At 41.1% G+C, this 13,591-nt stretch overlaps 1 protein-coding gene across 1 annotated transcript in view; it reads left to right on the top strand.

The window, feature by feature from the left end:
- Nucleotides 1-7,251, top strand: part of Fbn1 (fibrillin 1) — a 203,474-nt gene extending 196,223 nt beyond the window's left edge. The window contains exons 64-66 of the mRNA XM_070026602.1: nucleotides 2,619-2,850; nucleotides 4,810-4,984; nucleotides 5,937-7,251. Coding sequence (XP_069882703.1) covers nucleotides 2,619-2,850; nucleotides 4,810-4,984; nucleotides 5,937-6,326 — 797 coding nt within the window. The 3' untranslated portion in view covers nucleotides 6,327-7,251. The remainder of the gene's footprint in view (nucleotides 1-2,618; nucleotides 2,851-4,809; nucleotides 4,985-5,936) is intronic.
- Nucleotides 7,252-13,591: the final 6,340 nt, after the last annotated feature.

A 13,591-nucleotide genomic window follows, 5' to 3' on the forward strand; every position in this document is an offset into this window, starting at 1 on the left:
TATGGTGTCACTTCATTCCTATTTAGAAACAGATGGGAAACTTGCAGCTTGCAATTAGTCCATTTTGTCCAAGACAAAGCTGGTGAAAGGAGGATGACATTTGGGATTTTCCTATTGTTAATCCCTTAAATGATACAATCCTGTCAGTGGGGCCTTTAGTTCTAGAGACCCAGGTTTTTCAGAGCTGGGAATGCTCCTTCTATAAAAGAATAGTATTATCCAGGTGCTGGTGGCTCATGCCTGAATCCTAGCTGCTCAGGAGGCTGCTAGACCAGGCAGGAAGGTCCACGAGACACCAATTAGCCTCCAATCAGCCACCACAAATGGGAAGCGGTGCTGGGACTCAAGGTGGTGGAGCAAAAGAGCTCAGGGACAGCTCACTGCCACAAGTTTAATGCCCATGACAGACCAAAAAAATAAAAAGGTATTTTACCAACTGGAGTGCCAAGTAGAAGAGTAAAACTATTTTAGAATATAGAAAAATAATTTCTTGTAGAGTCATCTACTTTAGAGTATACAGGATGGAACAGGTCAGGGAAAGTGTAAAGCATGTTCACTAAGTTGTAGTGTTGATGAGTTAGTAAAAAATTAGTTAATAAAAAAGCTAAGTGCACATGCTTTTCTTTTGAGAGTATGTAACCTGACTTATTTATCTTCTAACAAAAAAATCCCTCTCTTGCCTCACTGAACCCATCGAAAGCACTTGTTTTTCCTCAGTCCAGTCTAGGTATGGACAGCTTTAAAACTAAGACACCTAATGAATGAACCAACTTCTTTTTTTTTTTTGTTTTTGCTGGTCATGGGGCCTGAACTCTGGGCCTGGGCACTGTCCCTCAGCTCTTCAGTTCAAGGCTAGTGTTCTACCACTTGAGCCACAGTACCACTTCCAGTTTTTTCTGCTTATGTGGTGCTAAGGAATTGAACCAGGGCGTCATGCATGCAAGGTAAGCACTCTACCTCAGGGCCACCTTCCCAGCTCTTGAACCAACTTCTAATCAGGGATCCTATTTCCCAAAGAGCAGGATGAATCTAAGCTGTCCACTGACTGTTCCTCTCATCTGCTTATTTCTTTGTAGGCTTTATTTATTAGTCAGGGCTCCAGCAGGAAATAGATGTCCAAACACACTCCAAATAGAGGACACAGAAGCAAAGCTACTTACTCTCTCCACACAGATCAGTTTTCAAGGGAGCAAATAGAGGGGGAAAAATGGGGACATGGTAGAACATGATGTTAGTGCAGGAGCTTTCTCCCTCCCCATGAAACACCCTCAGTGTTTCAGATTGCCTCTTGGATGTGGAGCTTGGGTCAGTATTGGTTTCTTTCTATCCCTAGTTTAAAATAAGGAGAAAAGGACAAAGACAATGGCACATTTCATTATTTCTCTTTCAGGAATTTCATACATAGCCTCAGAATCCTTGGGTGGGGACTTTGGAGCTTTTGGCTCTAAATAGGCAAAGGAAAGCTCACAGACAAGCCAAAACAGGGCAAAATAGGACTACTACTAAATAAATACAAACACACACTCTGGCCATTCACTTTCACTCACCTATTTTCTAACTGCAGAAAAAAAAAAAAAGTAGATTTTCATTTGTGAGACAGGGAATAGGAAACCTACCCCGGACTGTAGGCAGGTGATACACGTATTCTGTCTGCCTGTCATAGAGTGGGCATCTCATGTTTGTGTCACTGCCTTGTGCATTGCAAGTAGGCCCATCTACCTGTGTTCAAATGAACAGAAAAACCAAAATGGGTCTTAGCAGCAAACTTCCAACTTTCCCTACTAAGGCAGGTCTACAAAAATAGATTTAAAAAAAAGAGAAGCTGGAAATAATGAGAAATTCATGGTTTTCTGCCTTTAAGCTGATTTTTTTAAAGTTACATTTCTTTTTCTTACACCAGACTTGGCAAGTCCCTGTGGGTAGGCAGTCCCTCAGCATCTGTCTCTCTTGTGGGTTCCCCCAATTATTTCTGGGGAAGTCTGCACGGAATCTCTTCCAGCCACACTTAGCTTTAGGTACAGTTCAGCCACTCTGGGCAGGTGGCTAGTTTGGATAAGGGTTTTGAGTTGGGAGGAGACCTGCCAGAAGGCACTATTTCATCTATGAACAAGTATCTGGGGGCTTCTGCAGATTTCTGAAAAGGAAGTCTAAATGGATCAGATACTTCCTGTAGGATATCAGCCCTCCCCAGATGTGCACATCCTGCACATAGAGCTGAAAGAGCAGCCTCTGGGGAAATGGTTGGTCTCTGCTGTTAAGGTATTCCATTGCTGAGTACTTCTGGAGACTTCTGAGTACTTCTGGGACAGAGAACTGTGTGATTCCTTCTCGACTTCCCTGAACCTTAGCGATGAACAAGCCCCTCATTCTTTACAGGGTCTTCACAAGGAGCACAACATACTAGTGTTAGTTTCCATGAGTTTCCTTACAATGCCCTCTTCCAGTACTTTCTGCTCAGTTATTTGACCTCATCCTCCATATTTAGTGACAACAGAGAAGAAGCCGTGTCTGCTTCCACATATTTACCTCTCTATTTTGGTCAATGCTGCCTGCCTTTGCATCCTAAGAGGAATCTCTGATCAGTGTCACATATACAGTATCTTCTGGCTTTTCTGCAGATGAAAATGAATGTCTCAGTGCGCACATTTGTGGAGGAGCCTCCTGTCACAACACTTTGGGAAGCTACAAGTGCATGTGTCCTGCTGGCTTCCAGTATGAACAGTTCAGTGGGGGGTGCCAAGACATCAATGAATGTGGCTCTTCACAAGCCCCCTGCAGTTACGGCTGCTCCAACACAGAGGGCGGCTACCTATGTGGATGTCCACCTGGTTACTTCCGAATAGGCCAAGGGTAAGCACTACTCTGCCTAGTCTTGGCTAGCAATTCCCTCTCATTCATAATGTGTATTTAACTCAAAATGACCTTCCTAGCTGGTAGTTTATGCCTGTAATCCTAGCTTCTCAGGAGGCTGAGATTAGGGGAATCAGATGGAGGCCATTCATTCAAGCAAAAAGTTCAGCCAATAAAAAGCTGGGCACACACAGTGGTGTGCGCAGTGGTGTGTCATCCCGGCTATGCTGGAAGCATGAATAGGAAAATCACAGTACAGGCTGGCTCACGCAAAAAGACTATTAAAAAAACAACCAAAGAACAAAGGGCTACAGGTTTGACATGATTCAAATGGTAGGATACCTGCTCAAAATGCACGAAGCCCTGATTTCAACCCCAGTAACAGACACACACAGAGCCTTACTCTAGAAGAGAACCATACTATTACTTAACCTTTGGTTAATTCTTATCACCTTTGTAGGCATTTTAAGTGATGCTATTTATAATGGGACATCCGGACTTCTGGAAATTCAGAAACAACCTTTTGGTTGAAGGGCCTTTTAGGGCCTTCTATTTTATACTTCAAATCATCAAAAGATTTTTTTTTATACATTGGAGCAAATTGTATATTTATGTAACAATTGGGGCAGGAAAAACATTTTACTCAATTATTCTAACAGTATAGTGGTAAGCTTTTAAAGCTGAGATCTCTTCTCTGCTGAGTTAATCTGGACTTGGGTATCCATGACTTTTAGCTTTATACCCAGGAACATCTTATATATAGACTTTTAAGTACTCCATCTACTCTCTCTCTCACACCCACTAAAGTTATATATTCACACACACACACCCCAAATTATTAATTTAGTGGTCCTTGGTTACTTGACACACAAACTTCAAATGATTTATTTTGGGTCTCTGTAAACTAGAAGGTAAAAGAATGTTTCATGGGAAGCATACAAAAATGCCAACAGTATTGGACGCAAATTCCCAGATGTCTGGGTCTGGCTCTCAGGCGACTCATTCTTTATATTTTAGTGCCAGAATCATTTTTCCCAGCAAAAAAATTGTGACACTCCAAACTGGCTCTTGACCAGTGGGATTCTGTAGTCACATTTCTTATAAGTGGGACTCCCGGGAGATGAAAATTCCGGAACCATGTTCTGAGAAAAGAGCCAAAGCCTTGAAAACTTGTGGCATACCTTCCCATAAACGTAACCATTATGTGGATATGTGTACACATACAGTGTGGGCATTTCATCCATTTCATTCTTCCTACACATTTCACATTGCAACACGGAGAAAAAGAAGTGTGTCAGACTGGCAAGACTCAGGAAAGTAGTAGAAACCTTTAAATAGCAGTAAAGTATGACCAATATTATAGTATGCTCGCTGGAATTAGATTTTGAATCCTAAGGGCGTACAGGAAAATGAATTATAAAGAGGAGACAAGTACTATAAAAAAAAAAAAGTAGTATCTAGTCTACATTATGCCACACTAGTAGAAGTCTACTCATTTATAATAGCTTTGGTCTCACTATCTCAAGCACTAGACTTAGACTCTACCCCAAAATAAAGACTTTTATTAGGGACTACTCAAATGTTTCAACACATTTGGAAAGAAGAGCCCGATAAATCCACATTCCAAGTGACCTCTGAATAACAAAACAAGGTACTTGTGAAACATGGAAGACACACCATAATTTGGCTTTATAACTGAAAGACAAACAAAAACAGCCTAACTAGAGCTCTCCTGGGCATGGGTTTGTTTATCCACCTTCTCATGAGTCAAAGCCAGTGGTTTTGAGTGGCTGAAACAGTTTCCCACAGTTGGGACAAGCGCTGACACATGCATCCAGTGGATGTACAGCAAGGTCAGAACCGCGCTAACGTGGGGGAGGGGCTTCACCACAACCCCTGCCCCACTAGCCCTGCCTCTTGGTTCTTGTGAAAAACACTGGCGCTTCCTTTTTGCCACAGGCATTGTGTTTCTGGAATGGGCATGGGCCGAGGCAGCCCGGAGCCAGCAGCCAGCAGCGAGATGGACGATAATTCACTGTCCCCAGAAGCTTGCTACGAGTGTAAGATCAATGGCTACCCCAAAAGGGGCAGGAAACGGAGGAGCACGAATGAAACTGATGTCTCCAGTATCCAGGTAGGTCGGAGGGTTTCTCCTCTAGTCTCCTAAAGGAAAGACCTTCCGGATTCCTGTGGTTTCCTCTAAGGGTGTTCCAAAGTGTGAAAAATCTCCCCAGGGAGAAAATCCAGACATTCCCGAGCTGTAGGCTGCATTTACAAGAGTCTGTGGGGCTTTCTGTGGAGTGTCTGTCTAGCTGCTTTTTGGGGAGTGGTCACTTAAAGGTTTTCACATACTTGCTCATTCCCTTGTCTCACCAAAAAGAAAAGTCAAACACCCACCCGAAGTCTGCCGAAAGGAATTCGAATTCTGAGATTCAGGTCGGCAGTGGGCAGAATAGTGAAGCCACACACTGCTCCCTAAACGGGGAGGCCACATTCTGAAAGCTAGAGGCTGCTCTTCTGAAAAGAAGCATGCGCAGCGCAAGGGAGCTTGGACAGTAGACAAAACCAACAAGCAGCCCAGGCAGCCTGGCTTTCTTTGCCGAAGGCTGCTGCAGCCTCTTAAAATTCGGAAACACACAGATATTCACTCAGACCTCTGGCTCCATGCCCAGAGAGTTGAGCACATGTGGTCCCAGAGAGGCAAGCAAGAAGCCAGGTGAAAAGCATTGAATATTAGCAGATCATCAGAGTCAGGAAGTAAGTCCATAGGTGTGTCCTTAGGAGGGGATGATTTGCATCACTGAATGAAATTGCAATAGACTGCTTTTTAGTATCCATGCTGCCTCCTTTGGTTTGGGAAATGAGATAAGTCCTCGGAAATAAAATAATTTATTAAAACAGCAGCTCTCAAACCTGACTGTGCATCTGAAATTGTCAGAAAGACTTATTGAACTGGATTACTGGGAGATGCCCTGGGAATTCTAATGCACTAGGTCTGACTGGAGTCTGGAATCTGCATATCTAGCGGATTTGAATCACTTTTTCTTTCACATGAGAACAACATGACGTATTTTATGTCTTTCTAGGATCAATCTGAAATGGAAGCCAATGTGAGTCTGGCAAGTTGGGACATTGAGAAGCCTGCCACCTTTGCCTTCAATATTTCCCATATCAGCAACAAGGTCCGAATCCTAGAACTCCTTCCGGCCCTTACAACTCTGACAAATCATAACAGATACTTGATTGAATCTGGAAATGAAGATGGCTTTTTTAAAATCAACCAAAAGGAAGGGATCAGCTACCTCCACTTCACAAAGAGGAAGCCAGTGGCTGGAACCTACTCATTACAAATCAGTAGTACTCCACTTTATAAAAAGAAAGAACTCAATCAGCTAGAAGACAAATATGACAAAGACTACCTCAGTGGTGAACTGGGCGATAATCTGAAGATGAAAATTCAGATTTTGCTTCATTAGTTCACCATCCAGAGACCAAATAATTAAAAGAAAAACAACTATAGATAGGTAGGATTACATTCCCCCCCCCCCCAGTCAGAATCTTCCTATCATAGGTACAATCTTTCTCACCAAGTAAATTTGTATAAATAAGCACTATTCTTGTATTACAAAAAAAAAAAAAAAAGAAGAAGAAGGTACAGGTGATTACCTAATTCAAACAACCACTTCCTCAGGCTTCTCATGCGTGTAGCTATGTGGTCATATGTGCCTATTCTGGAAAACTAGGAGTAGATCCCCTAGGGGCTCACATCTGTGCCAATGTGCTGTCCTTCCAGCAGATGTGCAGGAATGTGCTTTTCACCTGATGGATTATTTCAAATTTTGAAACTTTGCTTCTCCAAATGCAAGTGTAGGTTGGTCATTTGTAATATCTTGGTGCTAGTAAATTTTCAAACTAGATCTATGAATGCACTGTAATATCTACACAACTTAGAAAACAAATTACAAGTACTCAGTTCAGATACTTCATTTCAATCAACCAAAGTTAGTTCAGTAGCTTATCTCAGTTATGAGTATCATACATTACATGTAAATTAAGTGTGTGTATACTGTAATCGTGCTGGTTTTTTATCATTGAAACATTTATAAACTAGAATAATAATGCCCTTAATGTGAGGGTTTGTAATGGTGCTTATTAAGACCAAAGACTTGTTAATTGTCTACACCAAGTGGTAATGGAATTTCTGTGACTGGCCCACATGTGCCTTGAGGTTGGGGAAGACCAGAAAACGACCCCAGCGACCAGACTATCACCAGTGCGTCCAGTGTCCTACATCAGACATGTGCAATATGCCAAAATTACGGTTATTCCTGTCAACAAGGGGTCAATGTCATAAATGTTACAATAAAGCAATCTCTTCTTTTTTTTTTTTTTTTTAGTGTATCCCTTTGGCTTTGTATTCTTGCATGGGTTTGGGGTTGGAAGGGCCTTTTTGGAGGCTAGTCTCCTGGATTTAAATTATCCTGGGTCTGTTATTTATGCTTTATACAGGAGCCAAATGTATAACCACTAAAAGAAAATGTAAGGTATTTAGTCTTTTGTTTTAGTAATTTTAGATTGCAGAGTGCTGTTATCATTGATTTACTAGTGAGAAATTTGGATTGTGGTATTATTTCTGAAACGTGACCTAATTAATCCTGTGACTTTTAAACTCCTAGATTTAAGTGCTTTCAAATATGAAGTTTAGTCATCATGTTAAAGCACTTGGATTTTATTATAAAAGATTTACACCCCTTTTTTCCCCTTAAATGCTCACATTGATGGCAAGGCTTAAGTGTTATATCTTTTCCCCAAACATCTGTTTTTGATTAATGCTAGCCTAATTAAAAAAGGCCAATGTTAAACTGGAACCAATTTAACACTAAAACTCTTGATTTTTAAGTGTCCTAATTTGAAAATGTTTTAACTATTAAGTACAATATTGAATATTCAGATGAAAAACTCATTCCGTTGATAAAAGAGAATTTTGAAAGTCCCTTATGGTAGGAAATGAAGCATTTTGTGGTTTTGAAAAGTGAATTAAGCAGGAGGGGCAAGACAATGGAGTGAAAACAATCTACCTTATTTGTTCCATGAATGAAAAGAATCCACAAACCAAAGAACCCAGCAGCACATTCGGGAGGGTAAAGAGGGCAGACAGACAAATCTACAGGGAGTTCTCACATACTCAAGAAGCAATCAAGATGGAAGAAATAGTGGCAAGGATCCCAAAAAGCCACTTGGGAGTCAGAACCACCTGTGGTAAAGGAACCTGAGTCAGAAGATATTATGGGACTATCATGCCTAGAGGATCCCCAGACTCAGAGTAGGGATAGATAACAAATATTGTGAGAACTTTACCACCTGCTGAAGCCCTCAGGAGCAGAACTGGTCTGTCATGAGAGGCAAGACTGCTGGGACTGACTGGAACAGGCACTGGGCTGTCCAGGAAGTGGAAAACTGCCATCATAAGAGGCTTCTCTGGGGGAGCAGGGACCAGAGGGCCAACATCAGGATACTCTGCCATAGAACTCGGGTATATAGTGTTAGAAGAGGCTGAAGAAGGGTGGGTGAGTCAACAAAAGCCTAAGTGGACGGGGGAACCTGCAGCTAACAAGCTCAGATGTTAAGTCTGAAGCCTACCACCCTGACAGTGGAGATGCCTAGGACACAGCTTATGGGTCTCACCTTGGAAAGTATTGAAGGACCCCAGAGGCCTGGGGAGAAGGATGTGCAGCATCTGTACAGCATCCCAGAGAAGACTGGGCAGAGCCCATGAATCTCACTTAACAAAAACTTGAGCAGCTGCAGGAAGCTGTAACCAAGAGGCTCAGGATGCAAAACTCCAAGGACCAAGGACTACCAGCTCCGGAACATGCTGTCAGCATCACTGCAGGAGGTGCTGTGGGACTTAGAAATCCAGCATAAGGGGATGTGTTCACACAGGAAACTTAAAAGAACTCGGGCACAGTAAGCCATTAGATAACATGCAGCTAAGTGGCCTTGAGCCTCCCTCTGGGCCAAACAACAGGGCTGGAACCAGTAGCCTATACTCTGAGGCCCTCCCTCCAAGTAAGGTCCTCTGGGGGAGGTAAAAGGCTACTGCAACCTGCAGAGACGTTTATACATAAATATACATATAGGTTAATGTAAGAACTAGCTCCTAACTGTGACCCCTCTGTACACTATTTTTACAATAAAAATATTAAAAAAAAAAAAGAACTAGGTCTTCCCAAGTGCTGTATGTCAGCTTGCCTTTAACCCTGTTTTGGTTATCTGAATTTCTCTCAGCTGTAAACCAGAAAAAGGCCATTTACCTTTCAATTCCATCATTCTAGAGTAGACCCATTTGCCCTCCATTTAATCTGAGAATTTTTCTAATAACCCTTCCCCGCTTTGAAACTGAAACCACATTGGAAACTCAGTACCTGTCGTCTAATCCTCTAATTTTATCATTGCTCCCTTCTCATATCCCCTCCCATCTGCACCCTCCCTACATCGGTCATGAAACCCTTCCTTAGATTTTCTTCCATATCCCCTAATCTTCCTCAATATCTAATACACCACCTGAACAATATCTCCCTTTGATGTTTTGGTTTTCATTTTCTGCATTCTGCTTCTGTTTGTCTCACTATTCAGTTTATTTGTCTTTCTTCTAAATTTGGCCTTGCTTTTTCTCTTTTCATTCCTTCCTCCTCCTTGACCATTAGTGGGGCCTGTCTCATACTCACATACTCATATGTGTGTGTGTGTGTGTGTGTGTGTGCGCGCACAGATGCGCGCGCGCACACATGCTTAAACATACATGTACCTATTCATTTCTCCCAACCTCACCACCACAGTACCCCAGCCCAGATAGTCTTAAATACTTTTTTCCTCTTTCTGACCCACCTCATTCCACTTTCCCAATAACCTCTCCTACAAAACTTAACTCCCATCCTTCCTCTCTCCATATAACAAATACCTAGAATTATTCCAACAAGACTGCCCTTTTTGATCTCCATGCTATTCCCACTCTGGTCTGCCTAGAACACAATGATACATTCTGGACCATAAATTCATCTAAAAAGATTGAAACAGAAACTGATTACACCCCTTTAGAATTTAGCACAAGCTTGTGGTTTAGCATCGACAATAATCCCTGAAACCCAGCTTCCTCACCCTGAGAAGAAAAATCCCCAGAGAATGGACTTTTTTTTGTCAACTGAGACTTACCCCCAAAACACAGCACCACCCAGCCATCACCCCATCTTAAACCAGGTTTCAAGAAAACTACCAACTGAGAATTCAAGACAGAAGCTTCACAAACCCTTAACCTAGATGCGTAAGTCCCAGAAAAACGCCATAAAATTCATAAATAACATGTCACCCTTGAAATCAGTAACAACACAACTATGGACTTAAGTGAGATCCAAGAGGAAAGCCAGACAAAAAGCTAAGCCAATGATAAGAACTGTCAACAAACTGAAGATGTTCAAAAAATTAGACTTCCAAGAGAAGTTGAAGAAACAAGGAAATACAACTAAATGAACTAAAGAAGGCAACATGGATATCAGACAGGAATTCAATAAGAGATGGAAACCAAGAAAAAGAATCCTGAAAATGAAGAATTCAATAACCTAAATAAAAAACGGGATCGAAAACCTAGGCAAGAGAAGTTGCAAAGAGTATCAGCGGTTGAATATAAAGCATAAGAAATAGATCAAACAAGTCAGAGATACTGACCAAACACTCTGGACTCTGGACAAACCAAGGACTCTAGAGAGAGCGAGCAAAGGAAGGAGTGACATTGTCCAAAAAGAAATGTGCTCATTACCTAATATATACCTATAAACCCCCTCTGTAAATCACCTTTTCAATAACAATAAAATAACAAAGATCACACCTATATATGAAATAGATGAAGAGGAAGAAATAAAAACTAAAGGTACTGAGCAAATAATAGCAGAAAACTTTCCCAATCTGGAGAAAAGTAAGTTTCATCTAGCAGAGGCTTACGAAACTCTTAACAGACAAGACCATTGAAGAAACACACCTAGACATATTACAGTGAAAAAAATCACTAAATACAAACCTGGTGCTGATGTCTCAAGCCTGTAATCTTAGCTACTCAGAAGGTTGAGATCTGAGGATTGTGGTTCAAAGTCAGCCCTGGAAGGAAAGTCCATGAGACGCTTTATCTCCAATTTATTACCAAGAAGCTAGAAGTGGAGCTATGGCTCAAATGGTAGAAGTTGTAACCTTGAGCTAAAAAAGCTCAGGGACAGTGCTTAGGCCCAGAGTTCAATCTGCAGGCCTGGCACGCATGCATACATGCACGTATGCATGCACATACTAAATATACAGTATAAAGAAGTAATATCAGCCGGGTGTTGGTGGCTCCTAACTGTAATCCTAACTACTTAGAGGGCTGAGATATGAGGATCGAAGTTCAAAGCCAGCCTGACAGGAAAGTCTGTGAGACTCTTAACTCCATTAGAAAACCAGAAGTGGTTCTTTGGCTCAGTGGTAGAGCACTAGGCCTTGAGCAAAAAAGCTCGGGCCCTGAGTTCAAGCCCAACTACTGATTTTTTTTTTTAAATGACAGCAAAAGAACGAGACAACAGAATAAGCAAATGCAAGGCAAGTGTGGAAAGACAAATCTGGAAGGACAACTGCCATCCTAGCCTACATTTTTAGAGTTTACAGAGCAATAAAAACCTCCCATGATAAAGGGTAAATAAAGGAACTCATGACCACTAAATGAGCACTACAGAAGATACTTAGGGAATCCTACCCTCCATAAGATGATCAAAACCAGAAAATATAAGAATGAGTAAACTGTACTACTAGAGGAAATAGGAAAGCAGGAAGAGGAAAGAAGCAAGCATCACGAAAAGAACAAAATGATGGAAAGTATTTCTCAATAGTAATATTAAATGTCAATAGGATCAACTCTCCAATCAAAAAAACATAGAACAACAGTGTGAATCAAAAAACACAGTTGTTGCCTCCAAGAAACACATCTCAGTGACAAAAAATAAACACAAATGCAGAATGAGAGGATAGAAAAAGACTTTCCAAAATTCAACATCCGTTTATAATACAGGCTCTGAAGAAAGTAGGAATAGAAGGAATGTACCTAAACTTCATGAAGGCTTTATAGGACAAACCTATAGCCAGTATCATATTAAATGGGGAAAAACTCCCACTATTTCCTCTAAAGTTAGGAACAAGATAAGGATGTCATCCCCCTCACTCTTAATATTGTACTAGAATTCCTACACAGAGAATTTAGGCAGGAGAAAGAAAAAAAAAAGGATTCAAATAGGATAAGAAGAAATCAAATTATCTCTACTTTCAGATGACACATTCTTGTACCTAACAGACCCTACAGACATTACCAAAAAGCCCCTGCAGATTTGGCAAATACCTTTGGAAAGATAGCCTGACACATAATACCTAAAAAATCAGTAGTTTTTTTTTTTAAATTGTATTAACAATAAACAGGGCTGGGAATGTGGCTTAGTGGTAGACTGCTTGCTTAGGATGAAGTACTGGGTTCCATTCCTCAATACCACATAAAAAGAAAAAGCCAGAAGTGGTGCTGTGGCTCAAGTGGAAGAGTGCTAGCCTTGAGCAAAAAAGAAGCTCAGGGACAGTGCCTAGGCCCTGAGTTTAAACCCCAGGACTCATTAAAACAAAACAAAACAACAACAACAAAATAAACAGACTGACACAGTAACTAGGAAAACTATTCTGTTCACAAAAGTCTCCAAAACAATATCTAGGCATCAACCCAACAAAAGAACAGAAAGACTTCTATAATGAAAACTACTAGAACTTGAAGAAAGGAATTGAGAAAGACTCAGATTATGTAAAGACATTCCATGCTCAGAGACTGGCAGAATTAATACAGTGATCCCTCCCTCATATATCACAGGAGTTATGTTCCAGAGACCCCAGATTTTCACCTATTGCAAGGGTCTCTGGAACGTAACTCCCACGATAGGTGAGGGATCACTACGCATTAAAAAAAAAATCGTGATTCAGCAAAGCTGCAATAGAAAAGCCACACTATCAAGAGCAATATACATAAATGTCATATGCATAAAAATCTCATCATTGCCGGGTGCTGATGGCTCATCTCTGTAATCCTAGCTACTCAGGAGGCTGAGATGTGAGGATCATGGTTTGAAGCCAGCCTGGGCAGGAAAGTCCATCAGATTCTTATCTCCAATAAACCACTAGAAAACTGGAAGTGGCGCTGTGGCTCAAGTGGTAGAGCGCTTGCCTTGAGCTGAAGAGTGCCAAAGCCCAGAGTTCAAGCACCAGGACCAAAAAACAAACACACACACACACACACAATCTTCATCATTCCTCATAGAATTCCAGAAATCAACATAAAGTTCATACTGAGGCAAAAAAAAAAAAAAAAAAAAAAAAAAAAAGCCTTGGAATAGCCAAAGCAATTCTAAGTACGGACAGCACTTGCTGGAGGTATCACATTACTGGACTTCAAGGTAAACTACAGACCCATAGTAACAAAAGTAAGCATGGTGCTGGCCTAAAAACAGACTCGATGATGAATGGAACAGTATAGAAGATCCACAGATAAAATCATATACCTATAGCCAACTAATTTTCCTCTATAGAATTAAAAATATGCCATGGAGAAAGGACAGTCTTCAACAAATAGTGCTGGTAAAATTGAATAAATACCTTGATCTCAAGAAATTAAAGAGTCCTATTAACAAATGGGTAA

Source organism: Dipodomys merriami, unplaced genomic scaffold, assembly GCF_024711535.1.
Source record: "Dipodomys merriami isolate MVZ:Mamm:240054 unplaced genomic scaffold, mDipMer1.0.p SCAF_185, whole genome shotgun sequence".
Classification (NCBI taxonomy): domain Eukaryota; kingdom Metazoa; phylum Chordata; class Mammalia; order Rodentia; family Heteromyidae; genus Dipodomys; species Dipodomys merriami.